We start from the raw sequence: 17,619 nt of genomic DNA on the forward strand, positions 1-17,619 counted from the left end.
AAGAGCCCGACCCCGGCCGAATCCACCTTCAGAGAACCTAACTTCAAGGTGTACGCCGAACAGACAGCCAGCAAACACTAATTTGGCCCAACCATTCGTCAAGGCAGTCAGTCAGTCATCAGCCGAACCCGGCCACACGCAAAACCAGAAGTGGTGTCAAGGTTCTCATCGTACAGCTTGATATCTTCTCCGCAGCCATAAACCTCGTCTCCTCCACCGACACAACTTCTTGGCTCTCCAGCTATATGTACACCAAATAACGACACGCGGAATCGATAAGCACCTCTCTCCACTACCAAACACCTAATACGATCGTCAGTGTTAGCGTCTTTCTGGCGTTGGTCCAACTGGGTTCCGTTGCTCTGGATCCCTGCATCATCAATCTCCCAGACCCCTTGGAACCGAGACGACAGCAATTATGCATCCTCTGGATCCTCAGGCCCAGGGGCTTGTTGACGAACGACTTACCGAAGAGGAGCATGGACAGTTCCCCATTGAATATCATTCGCGTCTAACAGGACCGAACTCCCCTGCGTCGTATGGCTCCAGTATTCGCGCTTCGACCGCCCGGAGGCGAGCTGCCATGTCAAACAAACCCATAAACAGTCATTTATCAGAAACAACACCTCTCCGTCTTTCCCCAGCTGCTCTCCAGACTCCTACTTCTCCTCAATCGACGCCTTGCTCAACTCCTGCCGCTGCTCCTCTCAACTTGACTCCACCTTCAGCAGCCCATTATCTTCCCAGCTGTTCCGTACGAACTCGCGATCCTGGATCTCATGTAGAACCAACCTCTCCAAAGCTCCAGTCACCTTTGCGCCACTCCATTAACCTCAACACTAACACCCTCGACGCTGAGTCACAGCACTACCGGATCTCCAGCGATAAACCCAGGGCTCAGTCAGTCGATATGTCATTCACTGGTGATAACAAAAGGCCCACTGCGAGCAGGACTCGATCAAGTCTGCCTGCTGTCGTTGAGGAGCCTGGCCGAAACCGTTTCCCGACTTGGTTTTCTCGACCCAACGCACCAGCGCCTTTATCAACAGCTATTCCAGAACGGCGACGCAGCACATCATCCGCATCCAAGGCACCAACACCAACTTCAGCTCGCTTTAACTTCTTTGGCGCACTTGCCCCTTCGCCTTCTACTGCTTCTCCCACTGAGGAGCAAAACGAGGCCCTTATGAATCTGGATATTGAAAAGGGTCTTTTCCCCAACGGTGTTCCTGTCGAAGGAACCGCTTTTTCGCCATCCGCTTTTAAGAATCTTCAGATGAACGCCACCGGACTGCTGAGCAAGTTCCAGGCAGCGTATGAGCAACGTACAGCGGAGTTTCGGGAACTAGAAGCTGAGCGCGATCTTCAAGAATCTGATAAGAGTGAAGCGGAGCTCAAGATCGAGCAGCTCGAGAAACAGCTCGAGGAACAATCCACAATCATAGCAGAGCGTGACGCCATGATCGAGTACTTGCTCAACCAACTAGCTCATGAAAAGGACCTAGCAGACCAGACCTCAAACGGCGAGAAAGAGAACACCACCTCAGCAGCGTCGATCGTGTCAGAGGATCTGGGCGTTGACGAGGACCGACTGAGGCGCTGGCGAAAGAGCACATCAACCTCGTCTGATGATGAGAGTGTGGACGAAGTCAGCGTGTTTTCTCGATCAAGGAGCCCGACATTTTCCACCACTATATCAGAGATCAGCCCTATCACAGCTCCTACAGCTTCAGCCACTCCGACAAAGCCAGTCATTCTTGAGCCTCCTCGCGCCGCACGAAACAGCGTTCCTCAGATGAGCCCGTTCCAAAAACTCATCCGAGGCATTTCCAGCGAAAAGCCTAAGCCTGCACCTACCTCATCTTGCCTCAACTGTCAAGGACAAAACGCCAGCATGGCTTGGGACACGGTGAATCTACTCAAAGATGAAAACAAAGGACTTAAGGTCAGAGTGGAAGAGTTGGAAACCGCAGTTGAGGGTGCTCTCGACGTTGTCAACGGTATCGGCTTATGATACAAGATCAAGCCGTGTTAAAAAGAAAAGAAAAGATGATGACCTAATGTGAAACATTGGATGGGCATCCGGCTGCATTGTTACACAAGAACGAGGCGTTACAATCACATCGTACTTTGTCGGCATCTTCAAACGGTCTATATTGTTTTTGTTGGAGTTTTATGGCTTATAAAGCCGGGTTGGGTATATGGCGGCGTTCTCTGGGCATTTGATACCATTCTGCATAGGTCTAAAAGATCAATTTTACCTTCGTTAGCTTAGAGGCAAGATAGCCTCGATAGATATACCTCTTACGTGGATTGAGCCACTGCATTGAATAAATCTCAGATTTTTGATCAACTTTTGATTAAAAGCTTTTCTTTGTGAATTGATCGGACGGAGCTGTACAGGAACAGTGTTGATTATGAGCACTGTACTGCTCTTCGCTCATTTCAGCATTCCAACCCTTGAAAAGAGAAGGAATCTTTTGTCACGCGAACCCCAATAGGGTAAATGCAGTGTATTCTGGGATCAGGTAATACGTCCGGCCCAGGATGTTTGTAGTTCTGTTTGATCAGGATCAAACAGTCATCCAATTTGCTACTTCTGGACCAGGTATCGCAGACATAACCTGTCGCTCGTAATTGAACGAGGAATTCCCATGTTTCGAAAGTTCGTTGAATCCCAGGTTTCTTGTATGAGAGCTTGGAGTCGTACTTCGGAAATTTGGTTTGAGATTTCTGACTTCGACCTGTGTTTGGAGTCGCTAGAAAGCAGAAACGATTGATATAGTTAACGCAATTCCAAGTCGCCCAGAACCGCAACCGCTGTATGTTGCCCAGCGTTGAGACACCCAATATCCTGATATCGCATCCCAATAGCTTCAAAGCTACATCAAGTTCACAATGGCTTCACCAATGTATCTCTTTGGTCCTTTCTTTCAAGGTTTCTTTTGATTGATAGGTTCCGTAATTTGGTCGAACACCTTTCTCGCTTGACGAGGTATATGTACAAAACTTCCCCACACCCAAACCGTGTTCAAGATCTTCCCGCTTTATCGTCTGCCGTAAATGCCCACTCTAATGGTGCTCCTCGCCATGGTGGTGCTCGTCTTCAAGGAAGAAATACTCGTAGCCGCAGTAGGCAGTGAAGGCGACTGTCGCGATGCCGAGACCGGGGAAACCGCCCTTGAGACGGTTCCAACGGGTGTAAGGGCCCTGGTATCGCCAGGCCTCACTGAGAGGGAGTCAGTATAACGGATCTTGCGTGCGGTGCAGCTATTAGCATTGGGTTTTCACGGACTTTCGCTCCCAGGGATCGTATCGAGGCTGGCCGGTGGATGCTTGGAACGCTCGCATGTTGAAGCCAGTGATGTTAGGCTTGGGTCCGCCCGCGGCGGCTCGTAGTACTCTACATGGCGCATCTGTCAGCTTATGATGGTCAATTGCAGGAGACAATTGATCCGGCAGCAGATCTAGAGGATCGCATCGTACCTCGTGGCAAGCATCGTGGGCTGGAGACGAGATTCTGGCTGGTAGTTGGATCTGACGACAAATGAAATGGGCGAATGGAGAGCGAGCCAATTCGACCTTAGTGATGCTGGTGCTCATTCCCCGTCACTCAAGTAAAACTGGGGCTCTTTCCTCTGCAAAGAAAGAAGATCGGATCAAAGTGGCCGTTCTCTCCGATACAACGCACGGATCATTTGAATCTGCCACCTCGAGCTCCTCATCTGTGGCCTTGATACTGTAGTCTTGAGAAAGCATATCAGCAAACCATTATTGAAGCTCTTAATCCACATTCTATACTCTATTCGTTATCTTCTGTCTTACAGACTAGAAAATAATTATTATAGCGACCGAGCTACTCGCCTTTTGTCGATTGGTTGAGACCCCATTATACATATCTTCGTCACTCCTCCAACCCACTCTCTCCACCATTCAACGTGGAATCAATAAAACCACCCGCCGACGCAGCTCACGATACTTTACGACTATTCGACGAAGTTCTCGGCTATATCTGGTGTTCTTTTTTATTTGTGTTGGAAGTGAAGGTATTTCAAGTATTTCGAAGCTACTCCAATGAGCGAAGAATCCGCAAGCACGCCGCCGAGATAGGAACCGCCGCCAAATAAACCCAATCCCAACCCAAATAAACCAACAACCAAACGTTGGTATTCGAAAGGAAAAAACGATTCTTCTAGTGCCAGACATCCTCAAAACCCTGATCACGGAAAGAAAGATCAGCAGTCGTCCGAGAATCCTCAGCAAGGCCAAGCCACACCTGTTCAAGGGCAACAATCTTCCGGAACACTCACATATCGCGGCCAAGACTTCGTCATGCCGCCGCCGCAACTTAGAGGCTTCGGCGGGGGGCCTACTGTGGCAGCGCCATATCACCAGGGTGGATTCCCCTCCCATGGCCAACCGCAAAGTGGTATGCCAGGCGCGAACCAGTATATGAACGCCAATGCACAGCTTGGACCCTTTTCTGCAAACGGTAATGCATTCACATCTGGCCTCAACAGTCTCAACACCCAAGGATTTGCCGATACAGGATTTGGAAGCCAGAGCGCAAGGATGGGCTTCCATGGCCCTGCTGCCGCACTACAACAATCACAGCATGGACAACTTCACCAGAACATGTTGATGGAGCACCCCACAATCAGGTCGCAGCCTAACAAGGGCAGGATAAGGGAGGTGTGGAAACATAACCTGCATGAGGAGATGGCCGTGTTGCGAGATCTAATAGACAAGTACCCTTACATTGCGATGGTAAGACACATGAAGTAACATTGGCTTCAAAGATGTACTGACCGCTATGAAAAGGATACCGAGTTCCCAGGTGTAGTTGCGAGGCCCATGGGAGGATTTCGAGGGAAGAGCGATTACCACTACCAATGTCTGCGAACCAACGTCGACATGCTCAAGGTTATACAAATAGGCCTCACATTCTTCAATGAGGACGGCGAAACCCCGCCAGCACGACCAACCAACGACATGAAGCTCGGCACAGCCGCGCAAAAGGCTGCAACCAATGCTCCTTTCCCTTGCTCGTGGCAGTTCAACTTCAAGTTCTCCATTACAGACGACATGTACAACGAGAAATCAATCGAGTCGCTTCAACAAGCCGGTATCAACTTCGAATTGCTTGACCGCGATGGTATTGATCCTCACGAATTCGCATCTCTCCTCATCCCGTCTGGTCTAGTGTGTGAGGACCAGGTGCGATGGATTTCTTTCCACGGTGGTTACGACTTCGGCTACCTTACCAAGCTTCTCATCTGCTTACCCTTACCTAATGATGAGGTTGATTTCGATCACAAGATGAAGCTATATTTCCCCACAACATACGACGTGAAGCATCTTATGAAGCATGCGATCCGGCTACACAACTCCGGTCTTCTCACACCTAACGATCCCAGCAGCGCTGAGATACTGCAAAAGTTTGAGCACAAGTCAGGACTGGAAAACATCGCAGAAACCCTCAAGATTAAGCGTGTCGGCAATGCGCATCAAGCAGGATCTGACTCATTACTTACTGGGAAGGTCTTTTTCTCTATGCGCGACAAGATCTTTGCCGGCGATATCCCTGATGAGCATGTTGGTAAAGTTTGGGGTCTTGGATTCCCCGACTCGACCTCCAATATTATGTCGATGACGAACCAGCAAAACAACAATGACGGGCAGACAAATGGCAACGCACCCACCACACCCAACACTACGAGCGCCGGGTTGGCTACTACCCCTGGACCTCAAGGCCACAATGGCATCCTCAACACAGGACCTATGACACCTGGAGGAGGTGGTGGTGTATTTGGCAGCTTTGCTTTTGGTGGAAACCGATGAGAACTGAATCCCGCAGAATTTGCTAGCCTTCAAGGCTACTAAATATGCCGATAGTGTTAATGTTTTCTACGCCTCTTGATTTTGCCCTTTATGCCATCATCCTTTACTTGTACTCTTACAACCGCCCGTTTCACGCAAAAAACGAGGTATCGTTTCGTGTGAAACAAACCGTACCCGACGCGATATCATGCCCCTCTGATACTATGTGCGTCTTCACCTCTCGCTCCCACGCTTTTCTGCACGGGGCTCTCACGTTCTTGATATTGGAAGCTGGAAGGGTTCTAGGGATTCAACGGGGGAAAGGGAATTGGAAAAAGCCACGGCTGGGAGGGACTATGGTGATTTGCGTGGATCGCGTGGTGTTGGCGCTGCTACTGCATGCTGTATTGTATAGTTAAATGGGAGTTAACACTGGAATTCGACGATTGTAAAATCATATTGACTGATCTGAGCGCTGGTTCTGTTCATACTGTTTAAGACATAACTACGCTATGCTTGAAACCGTGTGGTTACCAAAATATCATGTTATACAATTGCATAAGATTCCTGTTGCAGGATTTTGAAGGACAACCCCGTAGCCCAAAACGCCCAAACACAGTTACGCCTCGACACTACTGTCGTTTTATCTTTATGTAATGTAAACCTTTTTCAAGGAATCGACGGGGAATATCTGGCCCGTCCGCAGATCCCTAATTTTATCAGAAGGCAAGCCGTTCTTCCTTGCCTGCGTTTCTAGACGATCCCTTCCGTAGACGCTACCGTTGGGCAGCAGTCTCAAATCGTGTTCCACGTGACTCTGTGTGTGATGGGCATACGGTACGTTTCGTGCTAGTTCATTGAGCTCGGTAGAACAGATGGGACAAACACCATGGCCAAGCGTCGAAGCAGCTGTTTCTGTAGCATCGGTGGAACTCGTAGTGTGGCTCACATTTGAATTTTGCGATGGATTTGCGGAATGAGTATGGCAGGCTGGTGTTTTTAGAGCTGAGAGACCGGACGAAAGTGCAACATGGAGAAGAGGCACCGCAGGAAGGGCGAGGAGCTGATTGTGGGTTTTGGTGAAGAGTTCGGCAAGTTCGGCCCAGCGCGAAGGCTTGTAGAGCTCTCCGTACGCCGAGGAACCAGGCGGAAAGGCGAGCAGACCGCAAGCTTGTTCAACCTCACGGCCAAACGTGGCTCGATAGGGGATGAGATGCTTCTTTGCGTGGGCGATGGCCTCATTGACCTTGGATGGGGACTGGGAGCGGACAAGTTCGATGTATTGCTGGAAACGTAACATGAACTCAAGTTTACTCTGCATAACATTAGCATAGCGTTTTGGGATCTTGAATGTGGTTGACATACATCCATCTTGCGAAGCTCCTTCTTGTTCTCGGTGCACCACGCCAGAGCTTCGACAACACTCTCCTTCATGAGGGAATCTCGAATGCGGCTAGCAGCAACAAAGGTGTCGACGTCAACAAGATCTCTAATGCCGCGCTGGTCGGCCAGCTCCATTGCAGTTTCGTTGTACCCGTGGCGAAGGAGGTAATCTGCTAACAGCCGATCCAGCCTCTTCCTACTCCAAGTTTCGTACTTGACGTCTTCCACTGAATCCATTTTGTATAGTTCGTCGAGGTGGGCGATGCGGGCCGCAGCTTGGGTGTGCAAAAGAGCTTCCTCGGCAGCATTTGTGGTGAGCTTACGCTTCAGGCCACGCATTCGGGTGATCATAGCATCGACATTTCGAAGAACATCTTCCTGTGATGCCCGGCCAGATACTGTGGCGGTAGCAGAATCCTTTAGTAGTGTTTTGAGTGCGGCAGTATCCTTCTCGATCGCGAAATGTGCTGTTCGAAAGTTCTTGCGGAGAAGCTCGGATGGGAGGCGAAGGAGTGGTTGATCCTAGTAATGGTTGTCAGCGGATGGCTCCTGAGAGGCGGTGATGGGACGGATGGTGGACTTACAAGCAACAGGTGCTCATCATGCTTGATCTGGGAGAGCTTGTGGTCTCCCATGGTCAAGATACGCTGGTTTATTCGATAGTTTGCCTATTTGAAGCTTGGATTTTATGCTGGATTTACATGTAGGGCGGAACTGGGGTGCGATAATAGCGATTGTTTGACGTTATCGTGAAGTGAAGTCGGAATGAGGTGGGTTGCTCCAATGCAGGTCATGACGAGAGTGGAGTAGAGTGTGGGAGCTCAAAGTGAAAAGATACGTACCTGCAAGACGTCCACTCCCGTGCCGTTCGGAACAAGGGTATGTGGGGCCCCGGACAGATTGTGAAATCCCGCTGTAAGCGGAGGTAAGAGAGCAATATCAGTGATGTGATGGATAGGTAGTGTCTATGGTATGTATGTATGATACGATATCTACCATCTTTTATCATTTGTGTGGGTAGGATTATAAGACAAAAATCCAATGTTGAAGGTAATTTCACGAGAATGAGGAGGCTGTGTATTCACAGGAACTATGATATATGTACGTACGCACTGATTTACTCCATCATCAAAAACTCCAATACCTTTAAGACCAGGCTGTAAGTATTATATTTTGGTGTGACAAAACATACTCTCTGGCATGAACTTTCGGTGGCCATCGAGAACCCCAGAATCGGTTGGTTGCATGACAAGTATAGTGGCTGTCGATGCCCCCAGATAAGCCCAGGTAGACGCTTCAATGTCATCGCACGTACAACAAGCATGCTGTACTCGAATGTTGTCGTGACACCTATCCTGATTGACAAGATGAATTGTGTTGATCTGGGAATGCCAAATTGACTCGGTTCCACAATATGTTCTACAGGTCGAGCCTTGATTCACAAACAATCGAGGCGTCGCATTGTGTCCAATATCTACTTACTACTAGGTAGTCACCCCCAGTACCAGTATCCGTGCAAATCAGAGTCAGACGAGCCAAGGTCGGATCATCAGTCGCCTATAATTTAGGACGCAACCTGTTTCACCTCAGTGCATCAAGTGATATCCAGTCTAAAAAGGATGGGATCAGGTGATGAGTCGGCAGTATCTTGATGGCGTTGTCCCTCTGAGAAGACGAGGGGTTCCCTGATTGGCCTGTGCTAGGCAGTGACTCTCCCTTGAGGCCTTGACTGGGCCAAGGATACCTACAAGCTGACAATGGGGGACTTGTTTGTGTGTGTGAGAATCCGAAACGTATTGGTGCCTCGTGTCTGTGTTAAGAACTTTATGATATTCCATAGAATTATTTGGAACTGATGAGATTTCATTTGGTAGCGAAATTACATTAGTACTTACCTAGGCAGTTGTCTCCTATTGATCATGATATTCTCCGAAAGTACGGAGTAGGTAGGTACCTAACCTACCTTAGTTCCAAAGTACTGATTGTGCCTGCTCATCATTCCGTATGATTCCTTCTATTGCACCTGCCTGGGATCTTTCCCCATCTGTATAGGCAATAACCACCCCCCATGGAGCATATGTGGCCCACCTGACCCTCCTATTGGTCGCCCTCTGAGGTCCAGAGAAATGACATTCTGCCTCAGGCCTCAATTCGCATCCCCCCCTCTTACTCGCGTCGAGTTATTTATCTTACCAGCCTCACCCACTTGCACGTGTTCACTCTTCCTCCGCCGCGTGACCCGACTCGCTCAGTACCAGTTCCCAGTTCCCAGCAGCAAGCGCCTATCCTATCCCAGCCCGGGGGACAGACCAGACAGCCCAGCCCACCAGCCCAGCTCCAAGATTCAGTCTCCTTGTTCTTCCCTTTTTTTTTGTAACATAAAAGACACTCGCGTCGTTTTGTTCATTCCGAACGCGTATCAGAACCTTGAGGCCTTTCCTTCCCTATTTCTCCTTTTTTCCTTGACTTTTTTTTTATACAAGTCTTGGTTCCGGGTAGTCTTGAAAACGCGAACTTGTCGACTTATCAACTGGGACTCGCGCGATATCACGAGGTAGATCCCACCAAACACGTGAGACGAGTAAAACTCGTGATCTCGCACGCCTGAAGGCACATGATCTGTGAGGTATGTCGCTTTCATGCATCTCATTCACTTCACGATGCCTTCATTCAAATGATTTGCGCAAAAGTACATGTTCTTTCCCTGCATTTTGGCACCTCGCAAAAATATTTGCGCACGACGATGGTTCGTCATTCTTTCGCGAGATGATGCATTTCACCAAGTGGTCGCGTCTTCTACCATCGTTGTTAATCACTGCCATGACCTGGCATCGCTTTCTATCATCGCCCATCGGCACGCTCGATGGAAGGCTCGGTTTTGCACTGTAGCCATCTTGACTAGACTGAATGAATCAGTACAAATCCATCACCTCTTTCTTCGCCTCGCTCGTGACAAATACCGCGTTTCGGTATCCGTTAGCTCTCGCTTTTCAGTCACCACCAAAACTCAAGCGAGCTCTCTTCTCTACGCCTCTTCAGAGCATCAGATTCTACCTCTGCGACAATGACACTAGTGCATCCCGTGTTCACGTGTCGCAGATGCTAAACTTTTGCTCTCCGTAATTGACTGGAGGCTTTCCCTTTTTTTTGCACTTCATCTGCCAATACAGCATACATACGTGCTACATACTTTTGCGAAGGGCCTTCTTCTAACATTGTCTTGTCATACTCAGATCTTTGACTAAGCGTCAACATCCCATCCGTGGTTTCGCCATCGTCAGAACTTGCTCTCAACCTTAAACACGAGCAAGCTCATTGATTGAATAGCTCCTGTCTACCAAGGCTGTCTATTTCCTACGTACTTTTTGAACCACCTAAAACGACAGAACCATGGCCGAAGTTCTAAGCGAGCAAGCAGAGCTCATGGGCTTGACCACATCCCCTGGACAGAAGCGAAAGCGCGAATCCGGTAGCCCTGACTTGCTGAGGAATAAGCGTCCTGCACCAGCTGCCCACATGTCTACCGATCCGGCCTCGTTTATGGACAGTGCCATGGAGAGTCACGCTGTGAGCGCCAATGGTGTCAACGTTGCCGATTTCAACGCTCTGCAGCAGGCTACCCAAGAACATGACCACCCTGATGCCCCAGACCCTACAAGTGCCACCAGTACTGCTCAGGCTGCTCTGGGAATGTATCCTACCCTACATGTTCCTCCTTCCACCGAAGAACAGTTTGCTGCCCAAGCGGCGACAGACCCCGACCACGGCCACGACACAACTTTCAACCCCGATGTGACGCCGTCGGTCGATGGCATCATGGACCCTCCTCAGGTTGGCCCTCCCCAGCATCAGCATACGCCTCCAAATGGCGTTCCTCATGCGCCATCACGATACAATCCAGCTGCCCCCAACCCGAAGCCTCTCGTTGGTTCAGAGGAGTGGCATAAGATGCGAAAAGATAACCACAAAGAAGGTATGATCAAACGTTCCTGTGCTCTCTGCAAGTCAGCTAATAGTGTGTAGTGGAGCGTCGCAGACGTGAGACCATCAACGAGGGCATTAACGAACTAGCCAAGATTGTCCCTGGTTGCGAAAAGAACAAGGGCTCTATTTTGCAGCGTGCTGTTAGTTTCATTTCGCAGCTAAAGGAGAACGAACAGCAGAACATCGAGAAGTGGACACTTGAGAAGCTGCTCACAGAGCAGGCTATCACAGAACTAAGTGCTTCCAATGATAAACTCAAACACGAATGTGAGCGTCTCTACCGTGAGCTCGAGATATGGAAGCGTGTGGCTCAGAATGCTGGCCTTGAGCCACCACAGCCTAAGGAGGAGAACAACGCTACTACTGCATCGAGCTAGAACCCCTTTTCAATACTGGAATATCCTCCTGCGGCAAACATGGACTGATCTTAACATATACCCCTACCTAATACTGTCTTGTGCGAATATTGCTTCGGTAAATATTTGCCAGTCAGTCCGGTTGTGTTTTCACTTGTTATTTCCCCCCTCTAGTAGCACTTTTCTCATGGAGCCGGGAGGGACCGAGTATCAGGTAAGGGCCCTCCTTCTTGATGCATGTGAGTAGTCTCCTGGCACAGTTTATTAGGTTTGATAGTTTTAAGTAGCTTGGCGTTGGTGGATGGATTTACTCTTAAGTTGGTGGAAAGTCGAGGCAACGGATCTGCTTTACGGCGCAATACAATGCGATAACTCGAGTGTTGAATTGAGTGGATAGATGTTTCTTCTATGATTTGTTTCTCTAGCTTGATGCTCCCTCCGCAAACGCTGTATGTGTTGTAACTCCGTCGCTCATAAACATGAAGTCAGTCTCATGGTTTTCTAACATTGTTCTCAGTGATTCTGTTATGTAAGGATGTACCTCAACTAATGAGACATGATGCAGCTTTACGAAAATATTATTTTGGGCTCTGGCAAGCCTAGAGTTGGGTAGATACACCATTCTTTACTCCAAACTACCCTTTTGATCAAGTCAAGACCCATCCGCCCAATACCTCTGCCGCTCGTGCAATACAACATCCGGTTCTTCGTAATAAAGATTTATCTTCATTTCAGAAACTAACAAACTGACCTAAACACACCCAGTGCCCCTGCAGAGCAAGGCAACACAAGCTGAAACTTGATGGATAGCGTAATTCAAGCTAGGTGAACGACTCCGATTCCAAAATCCTTGTTGAAATGGATGAATTATGCAGAGTCGACCCGAGCGCAAGCTGAAACTTGATACCAACCCTCAAGATTGTAACCGTGCTCCGTAAACCCAAGCAACCGCATGTTTATGGCCATAATGCACATGCTCTCCCGCAGATATTTTCGCCGCCATGATACGTTGTCGTCACGTTTTGTTGATCATTAAAATAAGAAACTTGTAGTCGCTATGCCTCCATAGTGGGCTTCATGTAGCTTCATAAATGAAGCAGCCATCATCAGGAGTGTTGTGATATGGTATCCAAAGCAAACGCGCACCATAGGAAAACGTGCACTAGAACGGCCAGCTCATGGAAATACCAAGTTCTTTCAAACCAAAATAAGCAACGCGACCAAGTACATAAGTCAAATATGCCATCCCGAGATTGTCCTTGAAAATATAATTTGGGTATCGAATCATATGACAATCGTAACCGTCCGTCATCCGAAATAACCGAGCAAGGTTTGCATGTCGGTGCCGATATTGGATGGATTTGCAACCGAGAAACAAATAGACTGCCGTGGGTAATTACATGGCCGTCCTCTGAGCGACCTGTGCTGTCTAACCAGGCCTTTCGTCCTAGTGATCTATAACCATATGAAAGAAGAGCACTCGTGTGTTCCACGCCTTTTATAAAAATGTAGTGCGGAAAGCGTCAAATACGGTGAGCATGTCAATGCATAGCGTGCCGGGGGACGTCGTCCACTTTCACACCGGGAAGCCCTCGATTATCGTGACATGTAATCGTAACTTTGGGCAGGATGCACTTGTGTAGGTTGTGGCACGCTGCCTGTTCGGAACATGGGGGTCTGACTTGGGTCGTATCCGCGAGTGAGTCCATCGAAAGAGGCGTTCATGTAGGGCTGAGCTGGATTCATAGCAACACCAGGGCTGACAAAGGTCGCCGCCGGTTGGCTAGGTTGTTGCTGTGTAAAGGTGTACATGGACGATGAGTTGGGTGCCGTGGAGCCAGGCTGCCACTGCTGAGTGTACATTGCTGTATTATTCTGGCCTCCATACTCTGAATGGGCACTAAAGATGGAAGCTCGGCGACTGGCATCGTGTGCGGTAGGCACACCCATGTCCATAGCCATGTTTCCCCCGGTAGCGTGCACTGAAGGTTGGCCGTTGACTGGTATGCCTGTGTTCTCGACAAAGGCGTGTTGATCCTGTGGCATTTCTGGCATCGTCGAGGGAGTGTACTGGTTCCCCCTTACAGGTAAATCTCCACCAAGGAAAGGTGTCCCGTGAAGCGATGCGCCTGTATTACCGTGGCCGTTAGATGAGGGCATAAGTCCATGGACCGCTGTTAATTTGTTTGACGGCACGTCGTGTTCATCTTCTTCCTTGGGGATAGGTCCATGGTCATCGTTGCCCGATACATATGATTCAGGAATTTTGTCATCTGCCATCACAAAGACTTCAGTGGTTCCATCTTGTTTGCGTTAGTATCGACCCGTCTGTTGTCCAATATGTACTTACCGATTTCTCCCAGTTTCAATCTTTCTTCCTGCCTGGCCACTTTGAAGATCTCGTTTAAGAAGGGGCGTTTCTTTGCGTTTGCTGGGTTTTCCTTGTCTGCGAAGAAACCTGAAAGGGCCTCGATAGTGATTTCCTCCAGCTTCTGGACATTGAGCTTCAACTTCTGGATGTCAGGGTGCTGCCTCTCGTTGGGCTCTACGATCATTCTCAGAATGTGGTTCAAAAGATGGACTCGTTCTGGTTCAACACAGTGTTAGTAAAGAGCCTACCAAGCCCCCAGAACATAACAAGTATAAGTATTACCTCGCTTGTAAAGATGGTCTGGCTCTTTGTGGCGAACCTTGTCCTCTTTGGTAGGACCCCAAGGCTTTGGCCACCAGTCGGGCGCTTTCTCGTCACTTCCTGTATATGGATGTGTGGATTGTTTCTTTGGCTCCACGGCCTTTACCCATGCCTTTGCCATGAGCTTGCAAGCCGTCTGCTGGCAATTCTTGAATCGCTGGTCATAAAAGAGGCCGACTTCAAGAGAATTTCCGATCTTGATACACTTTCTTATCGTTGTTGCCACAGTCATGGGAATGTCGTCGTCGTCAGTAATGCCATGCCGGGCCCGTGGTCTCTTTCGTCCCTGTCGTGATGGAGTTTCCCACTCGTCAAACTGAGACATTCGTCGACGGTCCATCAGGCGGTTTCGTGGGAAATCCATGGGTTGTTTATAGCTGTCATAACCAAAGTCGTCGTTGATCACAGGGCTCGCTCCTAATTATTGGTCAGCTATCAGAGTATCTTGTCCGGGCTGGGTAAGAAGTTCACCAACCAGCATCTAAACGCTCAACGACCTTCAAATACTTTTCCATGTCAAAGAATTGCTTCTCATAACCACTTCGAGTTCCCGAGGTGCCAGGCCCGGAGAAGGTTTGTGGGCTTCCATCGTCCATAACCACAACTAGGAAGTATCGTCTGGCGGATATCCCACAAGATTGTCGGAGGGCCTCGTCAATTTGCTATTGCTTTATGTCAGCGTGTGCTCCAGCGATTGGGATGAATAATAGTTACAATTGGAGGTTGTCGGCGATGCATGTCCTGTGTCTCGGGAAATCGACTGTCATCGATCCCATCACCAACAAACCTTTCAGGAAGATAGGAGTGGTGAGGGTAACGGGAGAATGACTCCCTTGCCCACTCTCTGACCATTGGTTCGACTGTTGTCAGTGGAGGTCGTTCAAGCTGGCCGTTGACAGTTGGATGCGGCTTCCCGGAAGCGCAGGCTGAAGATAGGACAATCGTGTGATACCGGCGCTTATCAATGAACCAGTGCGTTCTTTAACACAGGGATTTCGAAGACCGTATCCGTCTTTAGTCAACCGAGTCGTACCGAATATGTTGTATCGATCGGCAGAGCAGTTCTGTTACACAAATCCAAGAATGAAACAAAATTGAAAAGAACTACTTCAACAAACCCTATACTACTGTAACATATCGCAGTAAGGATTTTAGTGTTTGAAATAGGGTCAGGGATGTATCAACAAACTGCGTATGTGATGGTCGTTGTGGTGGTGTTTATATATTCTCGGATGGTGGTTTCGTCAGAATGTTGAACAATATAGACAGACAGGGGTTAGACAGTTTGCGAAGTAGGATCCAGATGAGTTCGCCTCCAGTCAGACTCCTCCCAGGGGGGTTGCGGCTCAGTCTACTTGCGAATGGGTTCGGGAATAGTATGGGCTTGATTGAAGAACGTATGCGAGAGGCGTTTCCCAATTATCAAAAGCAGGAGCAATCCAACCCTTATGGTTTGGTTTCCAACGGCCGAAGTTTTGTTACTGTTGATGTCTGGGAAATGGGGTGATTCGTAAACTGGGTAGCTTATGAATTGGAGGAGCAGCTCCGTGGAGATCTTCAGAGTCAAGTTGATACTCGAGATCAGGAATATGTACACTGGTGATGTTCAACGTGTTGTCGATTGTTCTCAGCAAAAAGAAGTCAATCAAGGTTGCAGTGTTTCTGCCGCTCCATGGACAAATGCGAAGCACGTCGCAGCCCACGAAAGGGTGATTCAAGTAAGGGTTTCTGTTTTGTGGTGGCGATGATGAGTTGGAATTGGAACGGTGCTTCAGTTGCGCAAAGAAATGGGCAATGATGAGACGAAAAAGGAGTAATGGTTAAAAGGTAAAGTTGAACTGAACAACAGGTTTCAATGTCAAGAAGAGAGGTTGCGAAATGGGACAGATGTAAAGCTGGGGAACGAGGGACAGGCCAAGGTAGGTCCCCGCACTACCCTTCTGTAGATCGATGTTGTCTCTCTTCTCAAATATTTTACTCGGATGAGACAGCTTCCCGTGCCGTCTATATCCTACGACGGGCGTCTCTCAATCCGCGAGAAAAGAAAAGACTGCAGATGGGACGCTTGGTGAAAGATTTAGAATGAAAAACAGACAGGGACCAGGTATGCTGAAAAGCTACAATCCAGATGGGTTGTAGGGATCAAGGACCAATGCTTAATGTAAGTCTCCGATCTCAGGCCGTTTCTACTCAGAGGATGGGGGGATCAAAGAACAAGGGGGTGCGAACGAATGAATGCCTCGAAGCAGAGACTTATGAAATGCAACACCCAGTGATGGCGGTGGTGGCGGCAGCAGCAGCTCGACAAGAAGAGGCATTCAGCTATCGCCCATCGAGCAATGTCGCACAGTACGGGGATAAGAGAGCATGACGCTAGCCCGTCAAGGTCAAGAAGGTCTCAACTTGAGCTATACATGATAGCAGTGAATGCCAATCCCATGATCCACAGAGCCGGCCGACAGGGTCCCATGTCAAATGGTGTCGAGCCCACGCGTAGGCTCCGACACCCCCACAAAGTGAACGGGCCCGAATGTAGTTTTAAAAGGGACAGGGCATAGCAGTCAAGGGCATCAACTCAAGGGGTGCTTACCCACGAGAGGCTCACAAGGTTCCATTATGCGACCAGTATAGCGCTGGAGATCTGAAGTTGTAATTTTGCACAGAAGTGTACAGGTGGTGCTTGCAAGGATGAATTGATGCTCAGAGAAACGGTAATTTTGAGCCCCGTAGAAAAGGATTCACCTCAACCGGCTGGGAAAAGGCAGGGATCGTGTAAACGATGGCTGAAATGGTGGGACCCAAAACGAGCGCTGGATATGAACAAGCCCAATCAATAGTTGCTTTGCAAAGGACAAAAGGCCTGGGCAGTAGCAAAAAGCAATTCGCTGGGCCAGACACATGGCTAAAGACGATCAAAAGTCAGCCAATACGTATGTACTTCGCTACTTTGTACCAAGGTGAGACATAGGATGTGATTAGGCCAGTTTTTGAGCCTGCCGGAAGCACCAGGCAGATCCGAGAATGCAGTAGTTGACTGGTTGTGTCTGAATCTGCTGTCGTATTGCATCATTTACTCTGGGTCTCGTTTCTTTTTTCCTTTCTTTTTATGCTGGTTTGCTTCTTAGCCCGGGGCAGGTTTGAAATCAAGGCCAAAGATAGGTGACTTGAATTCCGTGCAGGACCGTTGAGAAGCGAGAATTTCGAGCTTTCAACAGGGGGGATTCTGAAGCTTCAGAGTGTATGTACATTGTGTTCGCTATGGGTCCGCAAAAGTAATGTAAGCAATTGCCAAGTTGCTGATTCGATATTCTGTACTCCATACATAGTATGGTCAGTGGGAACGGCGACACGATGTACCCTTCTCCATTCTCCATTCTCCGGAAG

General features: G+C 48.8%; 6 protein-coding genes across 6 annotated transcripts; 3 read left to right on the forward strand and 3 right to left on the reverse strand.

The window, feature by feature from the left end:
• Positions 1–418: 418 nt before the first annotated feature.
• FPOAC1_007988 (uncharacterized protein) lies at positions 419–2,014 on the forward strand (the record flags this gene model as incomplete). The annotated part of the gene is made up of 1 exon (XM_044852434.1): positions 419–2,014. The coding sequence occupies one exon, from the start codon at positions 419–421 to the stop codon at positions 2,012–2,014; it is 1,596 nt and encodes a 531-aa protein (XP_044705104.1).
• A 1,058-nt stretch (positions 2,015–3,072) lies between these two features.
• Positions 3,073–3,759, reverse strand: FPOAC1_007989 (uncharacterized protein; the record flags this gene model as incomplete). The annotated part of the gene is made up of 3 exons (XM_044852435.1): positions 3,073–3,229; positions 3,296–3,403; positions 3,692–3,759. The coding sequence occupies 3 exons, from the start codon at positions 3,757–3,759 to the stop codon at positions 3,073–3,075; spliced, it is 333 nt and encodes a 110-aa protein (XP_044705105.1).
• A 573-nt stretch (positions 3,760–4,332) lies between these two features.
• FPOAC1_007990 (uncharacterized protein) lies at positions 4,333–5,841 on the forward strand (the record flags this gene model as incomplete). Its single annotated transcript, XM_044852436.1, has 2 exons — positions 4,333–4,767; positions 4,822–5,841. The coding sequence occupies 2 exons, from the start codon at positions 4,333–4,335 to the stop codon at positions 5,839–5,841; spliced, it is 1,455 nt and encodes a 484-aa protein (XP_044705106.1).
• A 628-nt stretch (positions 5,842–6,469) lies between these two features.
• Positions 6,470–7,838, reverse strand: FPOAC1_007991 (uncharacterized protein; the record flags this gene model as incomplete). Its single annotated transcript, XM_044852437.1, has 3 exons — positions 6,470–7,135; positions 7,186–7,725; positions 7,788–7,838. The coding sequence occupies 3 exons, from the start codon at positions 7,836–7,838 to the stop codon at positions 6,470–6,472; spliced, it is 1,257 nt and encodes a 418-aa protein (XP_044705107.1).
• Positions 7,839–10,593: 2,755 nt separating this feature from the next.
• FPOAC1_007992 (uncharacterized protein) lies at positions 10,594–11,564 on the forward strand (the record flags this gene model as incomplete). Its single annotated transcript, XM_044852438.1, has 2 exons — positions 10,594–11,176; positions 11,227–11,564. 2 exons carry the CDS (start codon positions 10,594–10,596, stop codon positions 11,562–11,564), a joined length of 921 nt encoding a protein of 306 aa, XP_044705108.1.
• Positions 11,565–13,139: 1,575 nt separating this feature from the next.
• On the reverse strand, positions 13,140–15,087 carry FPOAC1_007993 (uncharacterized protein; the record flags this gene model as incomplete). Its single annotated transcript, XM_044852439.1, has 5 exons — positions 13,140–13,846; positions 13,894–14,130; positions 14,197–14,652; positions 14,711–14,897; positions 14,950–15,087. 5 exons carry the CDS (start codon positions 15,085–15,087, stop codon positions 13,140–13,142), a joined length of 1,725 nt encoding a protein of 574 aa, XP_044705109.1.
• Between the last annotated feature and the right edge of the window lie 2,532 nt (positions 15,088–17,619).

Source organism: Fusarium poae, chromosome 3 (genome assembly GCF_019609905.1).
Source record: "Fusarium poae strain DAOMC 252244 chromosome 3, whole genome shotgun sequence".
In the NCBI taxonomy this organism is placed as follows: domain Eukaryota; kingdom Fungi; phylum Ascomycota; class Sordariomycetes; order Hypocreales; family Nectriaceae; genus Fusarium; species Fusarium poae.